This window comes from Brassica rapa, chromosome A06 (genome assembly GCF_000309985.2).
Source record: "Brassica rapa cultivar Chiifu-401-42 chromosome A06, CAAS_Brap_v3.01, whole genome shotgun sequence".
NCBI lineage: Eukaryota > Viridiplantae > Streptophyta > Magnoliopsida > Brassicales > Brassicaceae > Brassica > Brassica rapa.
Genome location: NC_024800.2, coordinates 27465173 through 27485990, shown reverse-complemented (window position 1 = coordinate 27485990; position 20818 = coordinate 27465173). Strand labels below are relative to the sequence as shown.

The 20818-nt window shown below is 32.6% G+C and overlaps 3 protein-coding genes and 1 pseudogene across 3 annotated transcripts; 2 read left to right on the top strand and 2 right to left on the bottom strand.

Moving 5' to 3' along the window:
- Positions 1-206: 206 nt before the first annotated feature.
- Positions 207-3062, top strand: LOC103827716 (protein TORNADO 2). Its single transcript, XM_009103250.3, has 2 exons — positions 207-2297; positions 2521-3062. Exons 1-2 carry the CDS (start codon positions 1800-1802, stop codon positions 2836-2838), a joined length of 816 nt encoding a protein of 271 aa, XP_009101498.1. The 5' UTR covers positions 207-1799; the 3' UTR covers positions 2839-3062.
- Positions 3063-3760: 698 nt separating this feature from the next.
- Positions 3761-5661, bottom strand: LOC103827715. Its single transcript, XM_009103249.3, has 4 exons — positions 5110-5661; positions 4639-4833; positions 4331-4549; positions 3761-4232 (listed from the first exon to the last, which is right to left on the bottom strand). Exons 1-4 carry the CDS (start codon positions 5170-5172, stop codon positions 4029-4031), a joined length of 681 nt encoding a protein of 226 aa, XP_009101497.1. The 5' UTR covers positions 5173-5661; the 3' UTR covers positions 3761-4028.
- A 4585-nt stretch (positions 5662-10246) lies between these two features.
- On the bottom strand, positions 10247-12230 carry LOC103827869 (annotated as a pseudogene).
- LOC103827713 (glycine-rich cell wall structural protein 1.8) lies at positions 12093-20803 on the top strand. Its single transcript, XM_009103248.3, has one exon. It carries the CDS (start codon positions 19514-19516, stop codon positions 20654-20656), a length of 1143 nt encoding a protein of 380 aa, XP_009101496.2. The 5' UTR covers positions 12093-19513; the 3' UTR covers positions 20657-20803.
- Positions 20804-20818: the final 15 nt, after the last annotated feature.

Here is a 20818-nt window from a genome sequence, read left to right as displayed (position 1 = left end):
ACAATTTTTGCATCATTTCTCATTTTTGTTTAATTTTATATTATTAAAAGAAATTAAAAATCACATTAACAATATAATTAAAAAACTAGATTTTTTTCTTATAAGTTATATGTTGAATTTTTTTAAACGACTTTAAATTACAAAAAATGTTAAAAATCCCATTTGAAATTTTTGTGATCAATGGCTTAGTTTTTTTTGTTATAACAAGATACAAATGATCATACAATCGTATTAATATGAATTTTTATTTAATAGATATTCATATGAAAATAATATATATAATATATTATATAATATCATTTAAATTAAACTATGTACCATTTAAAAATACATATATATGTTAAATCTTAAATTTGCATTGAAAAAATATTGAGACCTTAATATTTTGATTTTGAAATTTACCTAGTACTGATATGAACCATCATCATTTTCTACATACAGTATTTATCTTAAACAGATGGGTCTCACTAGAAGATGTCCAACTTCAGGAAGATTATTTGATATTCTTTTCTCATGAAAGCTTTTAAAATCGTTTTCCGTGTAGGAGGTCGCACCTTGTCCCCCTGAGAGAATGAGCACCTACTCTACAATCACCTGTTCTTTTGTTAATTTTTGATAATTTCATCTTACGAAAAAACCGTTTGAAACACATCATATATAAAATGCTTAAATGATGTGTACACACATTAATCAATAACAATTTAATACATTTTAGTATCATTTTACAAACTGTTCTTAAAGCCCTTCACTCATAGCTCGAGACCTTATTATGGGCGATAGAGTGCATGCTGCAACTATCGACGTGTCAGGTTTTTGGTGCACCGATTGTAAAGATCTAATCTCGATGATTCAAGATCTTGAAGCATGGCCTAATATTTTCACGGAGTTAAATGAGTTTTCGAAGCTAAAGAGAGTAGATTCTCAGAGTTTCTAATATTTTTTATCCCTCGTTTTGAAAGTTTATCGTCTGATTCATTAACTAAAATAGCGTGATCCTTTCATAGGGATTTGTATTATATTGATTGTTCTGTTTCGGTCTGATTTCCCAGACCACCTCAAACTTAAGTAATAAAATAGTTGTTTGACGTAAAAAAACCGTTCTTAAAAAAAAAGCTTATTTACTGTTATTACACGCAAAATTCATTTTTTTTAAAGCACAGATGTAATCAAAGGATGTTGTTTCTAAAGAAATTTCTTAAGCATTTACACTAATTTCTCTGATAATTTTGTTTGTCTATCACATTAAAGATAAGTACGGTAAAAGTAGTACATATCTTCTTGTGTTTTATACTGTTATCTACTATTTTTAATAAATTATATATACTAGTTTTGTAGCAAATAGTAACAAAAAGATATATTCAAATATTTTAACAAATAGTTTTGATTTATTTCTCTAAGAAGAAAAATAAAGTCAAAAATACCTAATCTGAGAAATGATTACACCTTTATCATATTTTCAAATAGTTACTTACCTCTTTTATATATACAAATACAATTCACTTTCCACAAATGTAATCCTCAGCGATTTATTACCCTAAATCACTTAAACATAACAAAAAGTACATTTTATATATAGTCTCATTTATATAACACTATTCACTTTTCACCCATGTGAGTCTTTTCTCTCTTGCTATTGTGTAGATTTGTTGTTAATTCTCTCTCTCTCTCTCTCTCTCTCTCTCTCTCTCTCTCTCTCTCTCTCTCTCTCTCTCTCTCTCTCTCTCTCTCTTAAAGTTATTACCATTACCCTAAATTCCTTTCAAACCAAACATATTTCAAGAAACACAAAAAGAGAAAAGATGCCTCAAAGAAACAATGTAATAGGTTGCATAAATTTCATTGCCCTCCTCCTCTCAATCCCGGTCATCAGCGCCGGAATCTGGCTCACCGTGGGAACAGTGAAGTCATGTGTCACGCTCCTTCAATGGCCAATAATAATCCTCGGAATCTTGATCCTCCTAGTGGGTCTTGCTGGTCTCATTGGAGGGTTCTGGAGAATCGCTTGGCTTCTCGTTGTTTACTTAATTGCAATGCTTGTTCTCATTGTACTTTTAAGTGTTCTTATCGGATTTATTTACATGGTTACCATGAAAGGATCTGGTCATCCAGAACCAAGTAGAGCTTATCTTGAGTATAGTCTTCAAGACTTCTCTGGTTACTTACGTCAAAAAGTTCAGAAATCTTACAAATGGGATAGGATTAGTACTTGTTTGAGTGCTACTAACATTTGTCCTGAACTAAACCAGACATTCACTATCGCTCAGGATTTCTTCAATGCTCCTCTTAGTCCCATTCAAGTAAGTATCTTCCCCCCCCCCCTTTATTTAAATTTTCTTCTTTATTTGCCATGAAAATCACAAGAAAAACTGGAAAAGTTTGACTTTTGACTGATATACCCCCAACGTTTCTAGATTTTTCTACTATGTGTACTTAATCAATCACACGGAACAATTTTCTACCACTCCATATTTTAATTTTTAATTTTTAATTAAATCTAACCGTGTTTCTTTATTTTTACAGTCTGGTTGCTGCAAGCCCCCAACAAAATGTGGCTTCCAGTTCATTAGCCCTACTAACTGGATAGGTGCAATAAATATGTCCGCAGACATGGATTGTCTACAATGGAGCAATGTGGAAAACACTTTGTGCTATTGGTGTGACTCTTGCAAAGCCGGTTTGCTCGCAAACCTCAAGGTAGATTGGTTAAAAGCGGATATCGTTCTTCTTTCAGCGCTGATCGGTTTAATAACCGTTTATATAATCGGCTGCTGCGCTTACCGAAATACTAAAACTGAGGATATTTTCAGAAAGTATAAGCAGGGGTATAGTTATACATGATCGAGATGAGAAGTTTAGTGGCAAAACTGTGGTGAAATTTCTTAAATTATTGGATTTCCTGTAATTTAGTTTCTTTTACGTTTTGGCCATTGTGGTCTTCTTTTTTTATATATATATGCACTAGTAGAACATTTGATTTTAACTGGATAATGTTTTGTATCTCTCTTTGGTTTGAGTTTGCAAGAACATTTGTTAAAAGTTTATTATATAATATTATAAAATGGGAATGTGAGTGGCAATTTGATCATATCGTCAAAAATGTTGAGAAAAGTTATGGCAGTATTCTTGCAGCCATTAAGGTTGTTCTTTTGTAGGCGTGTAGCCCACTTGAAATGTGCGACTCATAAGGAACTGTTATGGACGGAAAAAGAACTTGAATGGGAGCCTAAAGAACCAGATGTGATTTTGTTTCCTCGAAAAATAGGATCATGCTTTGCAAAAATCACTCACTTATCTAGAGATCCCTCTCTGCCAAACGACTTTGATGACATAAGTTGTTCAGTGGTTTCAGGTACAAGTGCACAGACAAGAGTTACTGATTAGTAGTTGTAAAAGTTTGATGCATGTCATTACGTGATTTGATTCATTTCTTATGTTACCCTACTCCGCTTCAAAGAGAAGATCATAATGGAAGGGTTGCACGAAACGTTGTTGGCTGTACTAAATGCCAACTCGATGCGCTACATTTCCTAATGAAATACCCTACAAACACGATGAGCATCCTGTCTCCCTCTGTTACAGAGAAACCGCCCATGGAAAGTACTGGCGTGACATGTGAGAAATAAACAAAAGCAATAGTAGCACTTGGCCTATTTGACCACTGTTGCCATGGTTATGTATACTACAGTCTACAACAAGTTGCAAGTTGTTCGTGATATATTTGTATCTCTTTCGTATTTGTCTAATAAACATTTCTAAAAGATAATATAAATTATATGTTATTATTGTTATATAATCCATCAAAACCAAATATACACACAAGGACTTTGTCAAAAACCAACTACTTAAAAAGCCCTCAGTATTGTTATATAATATATGTACACTTACTAGTTATTTGACTACTTTATAGCATATACCCAAGGCCCTTGACCCTTCCCTTTGGTGTAAGAGGAAGTTAAAGCCTTTTTTTTATTTTGTGTCTTGTATTGATCCCTTCTTTTGAAGATGTCTGTATACTTTGCGATTTGATCTCATTGTAGTGGAGATTGGAAAGGGATCCCCTTTCTTTTCCTTTTCCGCAAAGAAGTGGAAGTAGGAAGGTGAGGTGTTGAAGGGGCTAAGCTCTGTGCATTTGGAATGTTATCCTCTACTCCTGAGCTATTGCTGCTTGAATTATCTGGTTCCATTGGTGTAGGCTTCACTCTCTTCTCAAAGCTCCTAGCAGTTCCTGCTACCTTTTCATTTCAATTGCCAAAGACAGAAAAATTTATAAACTAGTTAATACCAAAGCTTCACCCTTTTGATCTCAGAAACAGATTGGTAATGAATGTACCTTGCAGCCAAGAGAGCAGAAGCTGAAGCAATCATCAACAAGGCCACGGTAACAGACCTTGCAGGTATTAGTAACTCCTTTACCAGGTCTAGGCTGAGGCCTTTCATTCAAAAACACAACCTTTGCGCTGTTTATCACATACGTCTGAATGCCAAAGATATCCAAATACTTCTGAATCTCATTCACCCTTATCACATCATGATAAGATGATCTCCGTATCTGCAATTCAACATTCTTAAAATCAAATTTCTCCAAAGCCAAGTCTAACTATGAGATAGTTTAGGATCTTTGAAATGCAAAACACACACCTGAATGGTACGATGGTTGTTGTGATGCGCAAGACAGAGAGCGCAAAGCGAGCCGTTTGCGCAGTCCAAACAGTACATCTTGCATTCGCTTTTGGGTGAGTGGACGTTACATTGAACAAAGAAGTGTTCTTTGAGTAGAGGCTTTAGCCACGCAGGCCATCGATGATTCTCTTCTTCCTCCAGTCCATCAGCTCCCTGCAAACACCATTAGCCCATTGACTTCTCAATACAAAAGTCTTCACCTTTATAGAAAGATTATTGACTTGGTTTCTCAAGTTTTAAACTTTATTTACTATTAATGATTTCTTATAAACCGTATCATTATACCCAGAATATTCAAAATCTTAATGAGTTAGTACAACTCATAAGAACAGTGCGAGGAGACATTGTATTACAGTGAGTTAACAATGTGGAACAGAACAAAAAAAAAAAGTAATAATCTAGAGAAAGAGAGGGTTTTGTTAGAAGTACCATGATTCTTCTGTTCTTAGGTTTGATTACTCGATGTGGGTTCTCGTAATCTTCAATCGCCATTGTTCAAATGCAGTAAAAGACAGGACTTTTCTAAGTCAGCTTCGAAAAGTTTTAGAGAGAAAGAGATAAAAGCGAAATAGAGAAGATGGGTTCCTTGCAGAGTGGGTTTAGAGAGAAGAAGAAGCGAATGCGAAGAGAAAGAGTCGTTCTTATCCTCCCAATGTCGACTAACCGAACCTAATATCCGAGCCTAAAAATTGGTTCGGTTTATACCGAACCTAGAGTCCGAGCCTAAGAAGCGTTGGGTTCAAGGAACCATCCTTTCTTGGAATTTTCTATTTTGATTCTTCCTTTTTGTATTTTTAAAATATGATTTCTGTCCTTCTTTGGTCTTATCTTTCATAATTATATACTGTTTTTCTCCAGATATATTAATGAATCTCGTCAAATTTTATTCCTGTTTTTGTTTTTTTTTTCATAAAGTCATCAAATTTATTGGTTGTTAGAAATATATAACTATTTAAGTTTTTTTTTAAAAAAAATTTGATAAAGATATTGCTCTATTATTGCAATTTGACATTTCATATCTTATCCTTAGTTCCATTAGATGCTTATTTGTGTTCTTCATCATGTGTTTTCTATTTTCTAAAATATTTTCTAAATCATAATATATTAATCACGAAGATACTTAATGATATATCTATCGTTCACACTTTTACGATTTGAATGCATAATTTTCTTATTTCTATCATTTAAAATATTTTCATCAAGTTTTTATATTTTAGATTTTCAACCAAATTATGTTAAACTTAAATGGATTTGTTAGGAAAATACAGGAAATAAGACGAAAAACTTATTACTACAAAAGGTAAATTTTAGTTTCTTGTGATTCAGCAAAATTATGTTCGTCTGAAGTATTTTTAGTATATATTCTCTTATAATTCATCTAAATTATGTTTGTTAATATTTGTTATTTATCACCAAAATTTATTTTTTCTATTGATTTAACGGTGGAATAATTTACGAAATTCAAAATTTTATTATTTTAATTATCACAACTTACTAGAACGAAAAACATAACATTTTTTTGGTTTAAAAACTTTCATAAACATTGTCCAAAAAAATATCACAAACACGTATTATTTTTATATTTCAAAATTTAAAGAATCTTATGGTAGTTAACTACTTTTTTATCAAAACTGGTAGTGTACAGAATGTATCTTAAGTTTTTTAGTGGAAGATAAAAATTGCATGTAGATGAATTAGATTCTACCAGCTAAGTTAACGTCTAGTCTCAAATGATATTGAGTATTGTCCGATATGAATACCTTGACTATTACAGCATTGTAAATTCACATTTTGATTTGATCGTCTTTTTCGTTTGTATTTTAACTATTTTCTCATGAAAATCACTATATAATCATTTATAAGAAAATATTGCTATCTATTAATAGTTTATATATATATATATATATATATATATATATATATATATATTAATAAATTTAAATGCACGATAAATTCAATATATATAAACTTATATATATTATTTTTAGTTAATTATATACATCTTTTCCTTGTATATTCTTTAATACAATCATGTTATATAAAAATCAATTAACCAGTAACCTACCCGCTCGCACAATGTGACAGTGATGCAAATCTATGTTCTTAAAGAATTGGTATTACATCATGAACCATTTTTGCTTTTTTTTTAACACATGTACCATTTTTTGTATGCCATATCGGCTGATCCGGTCGGTCTCAGAAAAAACGCACTTAGTGATACGTACAGAGTGAACTAACCCGAAAGCGTATCACACTGGAAGACCCGAATTTGAAATACCTTCTGACTAATACCAGAGAATGGACCGATCATCTGTTACAGTTTACCGTGTAAATCACTTGAAACGAAGTCCAAGTCATGGCCAATTTATAATGCTTGTCTTCAGCTTTTATCAAATGCTTACTCATAAGTGTGAGTTGGAAAGAGAGTGAACTGCATTATAACTAAAAACGGTAGTAATAATTAAGTACAAAGATGGTGATGTAAATAATGTACCAATGTTGTATGCATAGTAGAGATACAGAGAGAGATAAGGTTCTTAATTTGGAGAATTAACCTAACCATGTATTCTTTTGATGAAATTAGGAGGAGATTAATGCACAAATTCAGGTTTAAAGATGAGTGATTACACAATGTCCTTTGTATTTTAGTGTTTGAGTTTGGTTTGATGTCTCAATTTGATTAAATAATGAGGAAGATTAAATTGTAAAGTCAATACTAACTATCCAACATGCATCACCTGAAAGACAAGTTCGATTTAAACAAATACCGCCCTTGATGGAATATTTTTCTTTAATATATTTTGTTTTTATAGGTGGACAAATTAATCGAGACGAATCAACCTAGATTGAAGACATTATTTAAGAAAAATCAAATTATACTGTCCAGTTTATTTGTTATTTGGTTTATCCTCAGAAAAACAAAAACTATTGGAGCTTTCAAAAACAAGAAAACAAAACAAAAACAATAGGAAACTGAAACCACGTCTCAGCCAAAGGACTTCTAGAAGCTTTTTAATCAGTGATTAGCTTCGGAAACTAAAAAGGAACTAAAACATATTAAACCTAACTACAAAAATTTTAGTTGTAAAACGGAAACAAACAATTTGAATTATATTCCACTAAAATCCAAAGTGGTTAAGTATATTTGGCTCAGTAGATAACTAGATATACAGTCAGTTTCTTTATTAAATGCTTGATAATTAAATACCAAGTTAATTCGTCCTCCATGGAGCATGCACACCTCCATGGAGCATGCACACTTGTAAATATATTACATTTACTCCCCGGGAAAACGTTCTTGTATGAATCACACCATAGGCATAAACTATACTACTACATATTAGTATGACTTCACATTAAAAAGGCCATAAACATAAAACATATGACGTCATGCATAATTAATGTCGACATATGCATCATAAAAAGGTTAAAAACAAGACGAGACGATATTATACTAAAAGAAACAGATAGTTTATGTGCACTATTACACATCACATTTTGACAAAAAAACTATTACGCATAATACAACAGCCTATTTTCATTTGTCACGACATTTAATAGATACTAGCCTATTATCCGCGCTAAATGCAGATTATATTTTCTAAAAATAAATATAATTTAATATGATTAAAAATGAACCTATTATATTTTTATGTACATATAAATTAAACTTATTATATTTTTTAGAAATTGAATTCATTAGAAAATTTGTGATGAATTTCACATGAAACTGTAATTTCTTGAGGTTTCTATTTATATAGTAGATTATGTAATTTTAAAATATTTTTGTGATAGAATATATAATAGATAATATATTGAGAATCAAATAATGTTAAATATATATATATATATATATATATATATATATATATTAGTTGGACCATTATAATTTTTATTATAGTCCAAAAAATCAGTTGGTAACAAAATAAATTTAATTTAGTAGATTAGATATATATATATATATATATATTAGTTGGACCATTATACTTTTATTATAGTCCAAAAATCAGTTTATACCAAAATAAATTTAATTTAATAGATTATATTTTTTTAATCATTTTTTTCATGTGATGTCTATAATAGTTAAATCATGAGTAAAATAACCATGGTTAGGAAAATACCCATATGGAGAAACGTCTTTCAGTTTCTCTAGAAACGGATGAAAGATATTTCAATATTTCTTCTAGATATTTCAATTTTCTATAAGAATTTTTTTTTGTAATATACTATGATAAAGTTAAGCAAAAACATCACAGATAAAAAATGATTGGCCCTTGAGAAAAACTGGATACCGTACATAGGATAATAAATATACAATATTTAAAATAAAAGTGAAGCAATGGAACACGGCACGCCATATCTGACCCATGAATATCCATACTTTCCCACTAGTCATATTGTATTATTTTCTCTTTTCTTTTTGAGACCGACCGAAATTATCGGTTTCGCAAAATTTTGTAACTTAACAGTATGAGGGTTGTAAGCAATAATTACCCATAAAATGGTTATCCAAACTAAATTAATGAACTTTGCTTTTCAAATTTAGCCAAACTATATGGTTGATGATGTACTCATATGTGCAATTTACTGGTTTACCGGCCTCTCGTTATCATAGGCAAACCGGCATTGCTGTAGATATTTCCAGGTTTTGACGCGTTGACTGTTGACTTACTATTCCATTCTCAACTTCTGAAGTTTTCTTGTACGGATATTGCATCCTTTTTTACGGCATTTTCTGTGGACAAAAAATATTTGAAAATGTTACGACCGTGAAACATGGACCATGGTAGGGCTTCTTATATGTTCAAAGCGGTTCAGATTCACCTAAAGTCTGTATTGTCATCATTCCAAAATAGTGTTTGAACGCAAGTTTTTATTTGGTGCAGCTATGAACGCCAGTTTTTATTTGGTTCAGCTATGATCTTTTAACTAAGCGTCGGACGCGTTTTATTAGTGCCACTTCATTTTAAAAACATTATTGTGACTTCCAAGGTTTTAGTTGAGTTAAACTAAAAACTTTTACATTTTATATAAATAATTACTGAATTTTTTATACAGTATAAAACATTCTACTTGATATATACTGTAATATATATGGATTTTTGATATATTTATTTGATGTAGTAAATAAACACATGTAACCTATCAACGATTTTCAGACATTACATGTCGGAATGGACGAAGCAAATTATCCGCATTGTTCACGTGGCAACTTTTACTATAACATTTAAAATCATTCTTTTGTTCCCTTCATAGATCCATGATATCTATATGTATTTTATTATGTTTTCTTCACATATAAAATCGTTTGTCAAACCGTTTGTACAAAAGCAAAATTTAGACTCAAACGCTTGGAAAACTAGTAATTCACATTAATTTGAAAGGAAATTCGAGTCAAAATTTGTACTAAATTTTGTTTTTGCTTTTGTTTATACATGTTAATTTATGGGTTCAGAGTTCCTTTATATATTTTCCAAAAGCAAATTATGTACTATAACCCCATTATAGACACTGGATTTGCCAGAGAACATAAACAGCATCTAATGCGTCTAGTGCCATTTCCAAGGAAACAAACAACATGCGTGTGTGATAGATAAAGTGAGAAAATGCTGTTACTATCAAACAAACAATCTAACTTTTTCTTCGAAGATCATAGTAGTAAAATCTGTATTTATTTACAAAACACGAAGCGAATTATGCCGACTTCATCACACTTTTAATCGAAAGAACCAAAAAGTTTTTTGAAGACAGTCGACTTTCACTGTGTAGATGATTTCACTGGTGACCAAATAAATTGAAGAATTACCTTTTGTTTATAAATAAATGAAAGTTTTGGTAGTTTTGTTATACATGTTTTCTCTAATTCTTTAAAATGTAGATAGGTGGATAATTACATATATATAACAAGCTGATTTTAGACAATACAGATTGATGTCCTCGAAGACTCAAACCAAACTAATACTGACATTTAACGAATTTTCTTTCCTCATAAATTCAATCAATTAACCACACTGTTGGACCTAACATTTAGGGCAACATTATTGGTGGGACTAATTTTGAAGTCCTTAATATAGTTTATTATTATTTGATGTTAAGAGACAAAAGTTAAGGACAAACACAAAAGTTAAGATTATTGGTAAGACTTTTAGATGTATCTTAATAAATAAATTATTTATTTTAATAAATAATGACATTAAAAAGATAAATTTAAAATAAAACATATTACATTAAAACATTAACTACCATTTGTTAAGATCAATAGAAGGAGAGAAAAAGAGGAGGGGGAGGAGGAGAAGGCTAACCTTGAGGGTGGTGGAGGGATCGCCGGAGAAAAGGGCTCTGAGTTGAAGCAGAGACTCGTTGAGGTAAGGCATTATGAATCTGAGTATCTTCTTCACATCTTTCTCTCTCACTCCAACCCCTTAATGCTTCTCCTCCTCGTCCACTATGCCCCTGCTCCCATTCATATAAATATTCTCTAAGACTCGAGTTTTAGAATCAATCACACAAACAACATGCAAAGTATATATGTATCATTTACCTGCGGATCACAGATTTGAATACGAACGTGACGCCCAGATATATGAGTCCAATATACGCTACCACTGATATGAAGCTGCACACATATGCATTAGCATTATACTTCTGCTACCTAACGATCACTTTTGTAATTCCTCAATCCAGTGAGAAGAAAAAAACCTGAAGTTGAGATCATTGGCGTATGAAGAAGAGATGATGAGAAATGTTCCAAAGCCGAACACAAGCGTCGACCTTGATGCATCTCTCCACATCACAAGATCCTCTGTTTCATTTCATTCCATCAGTTCTATATATATATATATTGAAATTAAAAAAAAAAACTGTTTGTTTTCACTGAACACCATCGAGAATCTCACCCAGACTCTGCAGTTTGTTCTGTGGATGAGTAAAGTTCTCTTCTTTCTCTGCATACGCATCTGGACACAGTTGTGAAAACAGAGTTGAGTATGAAAATGGCGGATGATGAAACAGAGCACTGAGATTCGGGATCAAAAACCTTTGCTTGGTGGGACCGAGTAAACGGTAGATGCCCTTTTGATCACCGGCGGCGGAACTTTATGGACGGCTGACGGCGATGGAACGGTTCTGTTGTGAAATTGACTGTACTTTTTACTCTCAACACCATCGACTCTGTTTTCGCTACTCTGCTTTGCAACGTTCATCTCTTTCACATCAACACTCTCCTTTTCCACTTCTTCATCTTCCTCCTCTTTGTCATCATCTTCTTCTTCTTCTTTCTCCTCGTGATCGACGACTATCTCCCTCTGAATCGCCCTCAACAGAGAACCAAAGAGACCAGGAAAGTTAAACTCGTTCCTAAATCGATTTTGCCTTAACAATTTCTTTTGGCCATTCTCAACTCGACACGTTTCTCCTTAGGACGACGCCAAATACTTCTTAACTAAGAAGCGTCCCAAGTGTTATTGCCTATTTTCTATTTAATTTTAATACGTTTAATGCTAAGATATGAAGTTTGGGACGCCGATAATGGTGCCCTTAGATTTACCCATTTCATGGTCAGACGGCATGGATATCTAAACTCCCACGCAGATCAATCGGGTTTGCATGTCGTAGGTGAGCCGGCTCCTAGGAGATTAACTGGGCTTTTAGATTTGAATACCCATGATTACCAAAGAAGAAAAAAAAACAATGGTTAGATATGTGGAGTAATAAAATGTGTATCATAAGATCCTTTTTATTAAACCACTCGTTCAATAGTTATATCATTACATCTGAATAACCTTCAATTTGTTGGCATCGCGTTGCTGTCTTACCTTCTTTTTGTTAACACTGTGTTCTTTTTTAACAAAATGTCCTTTAGTTAGCATAATATAATATCTATTCGATGAATAAATTGGATTATATTTTTTATTAACAAATAAAGGCTGTGGAAGTTCAGAAACATTCGTGGGTTCTTTGTCACTGGCGCAGGCATACAAGCGTGGAAACTTAACTGAGAAAATGATTGTTGGCGACAAATGAATATTCCACATAGAGATAATATGGGCCTTAGTGCACGGTCCAGGCCTAATTCAATCAACAATGAGACATCTCTTTACACTTGAATATGTATTTATGAAATTGTTGATTTTGCGATCCAGTCAGGGCGGAGGCATGTTAAGGGTAGGGGGGTCAGCTGACCCCGGTCAATTTTAATTTATCAACAACGTTTTCTAATAATATTTAGTATTGACCCCAGTCAAAAATTTCTCCTGACCCCTATGTATTTGAAACCTACTTTAATCTTACTGAAAGTTTATGCATTTCATCATTATATCCATGTAAGTGGTATAGATAACATAAATAAGTTTGCAAAAGTAATAAAAACGTGTATTTGTGACTATTAATGTCTATATCTTATACATAATTATTATTTTATTAAAATTTAATATACAAACACAAGTTTCGATTGTATTGAAAATTTTAAGAAGTTTCTTGTTTTTATAATCAAAATGTAAATGTTTGTAGTTATTTTTCTTCTTCCTTGCTATACATAATTTAAATAAAGTGCTATTTTGCTACACATTCTCTACATATACTGAAATAACTACCAACTACGTGGATCTTACACTAAGCAAAAATGGTTAATTTCATCACTTATATACAAGTCACTATTTAATAGTTGGTTAAATTAATTAAATTATAATTATAATATTTGTCTAGAGATCGTTTAATTTGTTTTCACTAATAGTAAATATTTTAATGAAATATATAACTAATTTAAACAATTTAATATTTTTAAAGTATATATAATAATTTATTAAATTTACATGATATAATTTATATTTAATATTAAAATATTATTGACCCCGGTAGAAAATGATTCTAGCTCCGCCACTGGATCCAGACCCGTATCCGGTTAATGTGTTTGTGGTCCAGATCTATTATGCGTTAGCTGGACTGGTTAGTGGTTTCAAACGCAAACGAAGAAGCTTTCCTCTAGTCTAGCTATTGAATCAAGACAAGATGTTGTAACGTTTTTCATATTTCTAATATACTACTTCACCGGTAACATACTCCACATTTGTCGGAAAAAAAGACACCTATAATACAACGATACATAGACTAAACATTTTAAGTACAATCTAATAAACCATTTTTTGGATTGTACTCTCAAAAACAGAAAGAAAAATTAATTGAGAACCCATAGAAGCTTCAATCAGATTGCATCCCAACTGTATCGACAAATTGAGAAACGATAGAAGCTAGATGAAATTGAAGCTTTTGCATCATAATGTCATTAATCTATCAAATCCACATTTTAGCTAGGATTTTGTAATAATGTTTTTGCTATATGATTATTTAAATTCTCAAATGTAATGATATTGTACTATTCATTTTTAACTTTTTCTTTTTTTCTTTTTTGTAACATTTCATTCATTTTTAACATACCTGTTTAACTCCTATGTTTCGCGCAGAAAGGAAGCAACTATTATAAACTACAGTTTGATAAGTGGGTGGTAGGAGAAGTAGACAAAGACAACGAGACGTTTGCGGCTCTATAATGCCTAGCCTATACGCACTCTGTTTTTTTTTTTTTTTTCTTTTTGTCGTTTTAATTTTTTTTTTGAATAGTGTGTCATGTCCAAGCGAAACCATAAATCAAATAGTGGACTTTTTGTTATTGTATGTTGTTGTCAGGCAATGTGATCTCCAGTTTCAGTGAGGGACCAGACGCTTTGTCTTACTGTAATCTCAATAACACTCTTTTAAGTACAAAACTGCTACTTTCAGAATTTCAGATAATGATTTTGAGTCGTTTTATCCGGAGTTGTAATGAAAGAACTAGGATTAGGCTTGGTTAGTCTGTAATGGGGAACAAACGGGGTGGACAAAACCACCACCTTCAATCAGGTTGCATCCCAACTGTTTCGCTCCCATTGTAGTATACCTAAATGATAGTGCCATTCTGAGCTTAAGCTTCCGGCCCATTAACTATTTCTATGCACACGGTTCGGAATAACTTTGTGACATATTGTAACTCAATTCAAAATGTTTCCGTCTAAGATAGTCGATTGCAATTGATCTGTTTTTTTTTTCCAACTGTGACTATTCTACAAAAAATTAAGACGGTTTAGAAATCCAAACCAGAGGTATATATATAATATGTATTCCTGCTTAAGGAAAATTCCGCTTACTATATACTAACTTGTCTGCGTAATTTTCCATTGCACAAGGAATATATATTGATTGTAAAATAAAAGTAAAACTCTTTACATCTTTGGACTTTTCTAAGATAGGAAGAGAAAGCATGTCACTCTGTCTGGCGTAGATAACTAGATACCATCTTCACAACTCAGTTTGTTGCAAACACCACAAACATCGCATCTACTTTCTGATTATATACAATTATACAAAGAGTTGTCCATATTTGGAGTTTTAAAGATTGTTAACCTTCTCTGACGCATTTAACTTGCGTATAGGTACAATACTTGATGATTGAAAGGAACACATTATCTTGATCATCAACTCTACTGAACATTGTTTGGAATCTATCATTCTATTCTGAAGACTAAATGATTAATCTTTTTTGGGGAAGCGTGGAAGATAAGTGAAAGAAAGAGCACTATGGTACTAGATATTGGTCCGATTTTTTCTTCTTCACGCCAATCTTCAGCAACGACAGTGTGTGCTTTTTCCCATGTGATCTCACTTTTGTTGCGTATGAAACTTTACATATGCCTACTTATATGTATATGTTTGTACCTACGTATCATCATTAACCTTCCTTTCTCAATGGAACAGATCTGTAGTCTGCTGTAACCAATTATCTGTAAATTGACAATGCCAAAAAGCTTGAACTCTTCATTTGTCAATGTTCTTACACACTTTTTTCCTTAAATGTTAAATTCATAGACACTATACTTTAACACCCATGAGCATAGTCAAATGAACCAAAAATTGTGTGTTTATACATCTATATACTATGAGTTTTTATGCGTAATATTATTAGTTATTAATATATTTTTAAAAATGGACTTTAATTGTGATATAGAAATTAGTTGTTAGCATATTTCAAAAATCCTGCTAAAATACAACTTTTAATAAAAAATTTACTTTAATAATGATGTATGAATTATAGTCATTATCATATTTAATTAGTGTTACAAAAAAATAATTCATTATCATATTTCAAAAGTCTTACCAGAAGTATAAATTTTTATTTTAAAAAATTATATATGTCACAGTTAAGTTGATGGCATAGACATGTTTTTGTTGAGAATGAATATATTGATGACATATAAGTAAATTAGAAAAATACTTTAAAATAATGTCGAGGAGAACTATCATATATGTATATGTTTGAAAAAAGTATATATTTACATGTGTGGTTGGATAAAATGATAGAATATATGCAACATATGAGGTAATTTGATCAATGATTTATTTTTATCAGGGATTTGTCTGCGATTCGCTTAGAGGATTTTGCGCGGAAAAACTATATTTATTTAATTTAAAATTTGATATTTGTTTATATTTTGAAGTGTTTTGTTTTTTATTTGATGTCAAATATGTTTTGCGGCATTGCCCTATTTTATTTATCATTTTGTGATTTTTAATTAGTGAAAATACTTCTTCATCCTCATCTTCCTATGCGTCTAACTATTCTCATAACTTTTATTCTATTAATATAGATACTTATTGTTTTCAAAATTTTAAATTTTATAATATAAAATTTCACTGTGTGGATTATATTTTTGTAATTTACTTACATAAATTGTAGAAGTACTAATGTTTACTGGTATTTTTAGTTTTTTTTAATAAAACCATTTTGGTAATGTATGTAACTAGTCCTAGTTGAATAATTAACTTAAGTATCTCCAAAAGCATAATTTACAAAATAACATATCTAAGAATACAAGATAATGCACAAGCTAGGGATAAACTATTCTGTATTTTATTCTGTAAGAATTTGTGATTAAATAACAAACCTTTTTTTTGTAATCCACGTAATGAAAATATGGTTATGATACTTATGATCATGTGGTTGTTTCAAATCACGCAATTTTTTCAGTCTGGAATTATACTAGACTATTCTACTACTATATAAAATTTATTTGAAATTTGTTAAATTCATAGATAAATTATACCCAGACTTATATATAAAAATTGTTATACCATATTGCAAATAAATTAAAACAATTTTCATGTACTATAGCTCTATTTATATCATTTCTTTTCGAGCATTTATTTGATATTCTGCAATGTTATCATTTGTTTAGCCTTTATTAGTGTATCATCAATAGGAGCCTAAATTACAAGGGATCGACTATCTAACTATCCTTGAAATTTCAAACTTACACTTTCATAGTTTTAAGAAAAAAATGTTCTGATTTTTTTAATAAGTGAATGTTATTTAAGATAAGTGTATAATTAGAGTCGGCCCTAGCATGAAGCGGATGAAACATCTGCTTGCGGCTGCAATATATTAAGTATATAACCGGCTACAAATTTACAAAAAGTCTCAATAGTCTAGTGGTTAGTTGATCAGTATAGGACATGAGTGGCTGGGTTCAAAACCCTTCATGCGTATAATTTCTTTTTCAGTTTTTTTCAGATATTTTTTGTTTTATTTTTGTTTGTGGCCTTGAAAAATCTAGGACCGGCTATGTGTGTAATGTATACATTATACGCTCTTTTTTCTTGGCAACGCGTAATGTAATAATGTATACAGTTATTGATTTGTATATATACTTTTAATTTCATTGTCTTGTTATCTCTTTAAGGCATAATAGTAGAGAAGTGGTCCAAGTGGACATTGGCTGGACGGCACCAAAGTCTCAAAATCTTGATAGGTCTTCTTAGTGGCAATGCTAAGAAGCATTAAATATAGTATTTTCATCTTTAGTAGCCTCTCACCATTTTTGTTTTGTACTCATATATGTTTCTGTATTCGTGCATTAAAATAATCATGATTTGTTTTCAACTTTCTAGAAGTGAAATCTCATCGAAAAATATTTGGGTTCTTAATAAATGCATATTTTGGAATGATAAATCTACGCATTACGTACGTGATGTCAAAAAGAACAATGAGTGTAAGGTAATCAATATAATTTTTGAATGTGGAGTTAACAGAAACTAAATGATAAAAGAAGTAAGAGCCAAGCTCAATCAGTATATATATGTCCTAGCAGAAACTAAGTGCATATTGGCATTGTTCTAAAAAGAACTAGAATAGCAGAAACTGAGAGCTTAGCTCTATACAATACATGAGTCAGAAACTATAAATATAGAGAAAAAGTATATTTTTTTTTTGAGATAATATTGTCATTTCATTAGTTCGGTTGAAGCAATACTAAACATAACTTTTAGAAATCATATAATCAAATTAAACTTGAGACAAATTTAATATTACGTACAGTTGTTTTGGCTCTAGAGAGCTGATAGACTTTAACCCAAATATTTTTTTATTAATCTAAAAAGGTATTTTAAGATTTGGTATATGGTGAAAAGGATTACCAAACACCGTAATTCAAGAGATTATCACATGTTACTAATGTGTTTATTAACATAGCTAGGCCTGAGAATTTGGAAGCTCTAAACGATTTAATAAAGATTTCAATAGTTTGGGGGTTTAAATAAAAATTTAGGGGCATGTATATATAATTTTTTTCAAAAAATTTAGGGGCTTGAAACGAATGTTTCATCAAGCTTAGCCTTAGATTGGCCGAATGTGTATATATTTCTAATTAACCCCTTTCGTACATATAACCAACTTAATTAGGTTTTTCTGCCAAAATTAGTTTCTACATTCTCTGTGTATACTAGAGTCTAGACTCCAATTCTATGACAACGCAAGACATAAGCTTGAAGTGAAAGTAAAAGAACAACGAAAAGTCTAGGTGAAAGTATAAGAGACTATAAGTTTCGAAAAAAAAGTAAGAGATTATATATAAAAAAAAGATCTGGTTTGGAAATAAATGGGTTGGTAAAATCTTAGTTGAAGAATGGAGGGTAGAAGTCAAAATTGAATACTCAACACTACCATACTTAACGATATTATAACCTGTTAATGATACTATAACTACCTTGTATCCATTTTTTAGGAACATATATCAGTGACATTATATTTTCATATATATATATTCATAGTGCCAAAAGACTGAACTAGTTAATAGTTGGGTAGTTAAAGATTTCGAATGGGTTATTAAAGTATAAATTAAAGTGCCAAACCCGTCTTCTCCCATGGTTTCGAACATCCGATAAAGAATTAACCAAATTGATGTATATATTAGGGTTTATTTTGTTGACAAAAAAAAATATTAGGGTTTAGTTTTATTTGATCGTTACAAATAATTGCAAACAAATAGGACTAAATACAGTTTCCATCAATTCGTAGCTGAACCAAATTCATGCAAACTCTAACCGCATGCATGGCAGCCCTAGTCTTATACAATCTCTTCGGGCGGGTCGAAGACTATATTATTCTCCTCTTCTTGTCGATGTTAGAATTCCAGACCTTCCTAAATACGGAGTATGTCTCTTTTTTGGCTTTAAGCTAAATAACACCCGATACATCATCAACTTATCACATCTTAAACTTAAATTTATAACTAGGGTCTTGTTTTTAACAATTCAAATTGGTCACTAAAAGTTGTTATAGTACTACAAGTTATAAGAATGTTGATTAGATTAGAGAGATTTTCAATAAATTTAAACCAAAATTAGGAGTAATGGTAGGGACAGTAAATCTACACTTTTAAAGTCATAAGCATGTGCCTCATCAACCACTCTTACTTTTGTCAGTGGACGCGGCTTAACATACAAGACCCCCAATCACTATAAATACATCATGGAGCCCTTTCATTTTAGTTCATCAACTTCAAATAATACTACTAAAACAATGGTTCTCAAAGCTCTCTCAACTGTCTTTTTTCTTTTACTCGGCGTTGGCATTTGCTACGCCACTAGCCGGAATCTCTTAATATACGGCGAAATTCCGTCTGGTCATGGTGGTGGAGGTGGTGGAGGCCACGGAGGTGGTGAAGGCTATGGAGTGATTGGTGGTGGTTATGGTGGCGGTAGTGGAGAAGGTGGTGGTGGTGGATATGGAGGAGTTGAAGGGTATGCCGGTGGTGGTGGTGGTGGTCATGGTGGAGGAGGTGGTGGAGCTTCTTCTTCCGGTGGATACGCTAGTGGAGGTGGAGAAGGAGGTGGTGGCGGTTACGGTGGAGCAACTGGTGGATATGGTGGTCATGCTGGTGGTGGTGGTCATGGTGGAGGCGGTGGTGGAGCTTCTTCTTCCGGTGGGTATGCTAGCGGAGGAGGAGAAGGTGGAGGTGGTGGTTACGGTGGAGCAGCTGGTGGTTATGGTGGACATGCCGGTGGCGGTGGAGGTAGTGGTGGTGGTGGAGGAGCTGCTTACGGTGGTGGAGGAGATCATGCTAGCGGTTATGGAAGTGGTGGTGGTGAAGGAGCTGGTGGTGTAAATGGTGGTCATGCTGGTGGGGGAGGTGGTGGAAGCGGAGGCGGTGGAGGATCAGCTTACGGTGGTGGAGGTGAGCATGCTAGTGGATACGGAAGTGGAGCTGGTGAAGGTGGCGGCGTGGGTAGAGGTGAGTATGGAGGTGCTGCTGGAGGTGGAGGTGGTCATGGAGGTGGAGGAGGATCAGCAAGTGGAGGGTCTTATGGTGGTAGTTCTTATGGAGGCGGCGAAGGAGGAGGAGCCGGAGGTGGGTCAGGAGCCGGAGGCTATGGAGGTGGTGGTGGTGGAGGAAGTGGCGGAGGAGGAGCTTACAGCAGAGGTGGAGCTCATGGAGGTGGTTATGGAAGTGGTGGTGGTGAAGGAGGTGGTTATGGTGGTGAAGCAGGAGGATATGGCAGTGGTGGTGGAGGAGGTTCAGGTGGAGGCGGAGGCGGCAGCCAATATGGTGGTGCTTACGGTGGTGGTGGTGGTTCAGGCGGTGGACACGGGGGTGGAGGCTATGCTCCATGAAGAAACCAACTCAAAATAAAACAAACAAAAAAGCTGGAAATTAAATGATGATTTGTATACACAAATGAAAATGCTTTGGCTGAAAACATTCTGTATCCATTAGTGAAAATTGTATTTCCTAATAACTGAATATTTATTCTCTTGCAATTTATATAATTAAAA

Bases quoted from the DNA above. Each gene is read 5' to 3' on its own strand.
- LOC103827716 (XM_009103250.3), top strand. From the start codon at position 1,800: ATGCCTCAAAGAAACAATGTAATAGGTTGCATAAATTTCATTGCCCTC. The intron at 2,298-2,520 runs GTAAGTATCTTC...TTATTTTTACAG, and splicing joins CTCCTCTTAGTCCCATTCAA to TCTGGTTGCTGCAAGCCCCC.
- LOC103827715 (XM_009103249.3), bottom strand. From the start codon at position 5,172: ATGGCGATTGAAGATTACGAGAACCCACATCGAGTAATCAAACCTAAG. The intron at 4,550-4,638 runs GTGTGTGTTTTG...GTTGAATTGCAG, and splicing joins ACAACCATCGTACCATTCAG to ATACGGAGATCATCTTATCA. The intron at 4,233-4,330 runs GTACATTCATTA...TGAAATGAAAAG, and splicing joins TCTGCTCTCTTGGCTGCAAG to GTAGCAGGAACTGCTAGGAG.
- LOC103827713 (XM_009103248.3), top strand. From the start codon at position 19,514: ATGGAGCCCTTTCATTTTAGTTCATCAACTTCAAATAATACTACTAAA.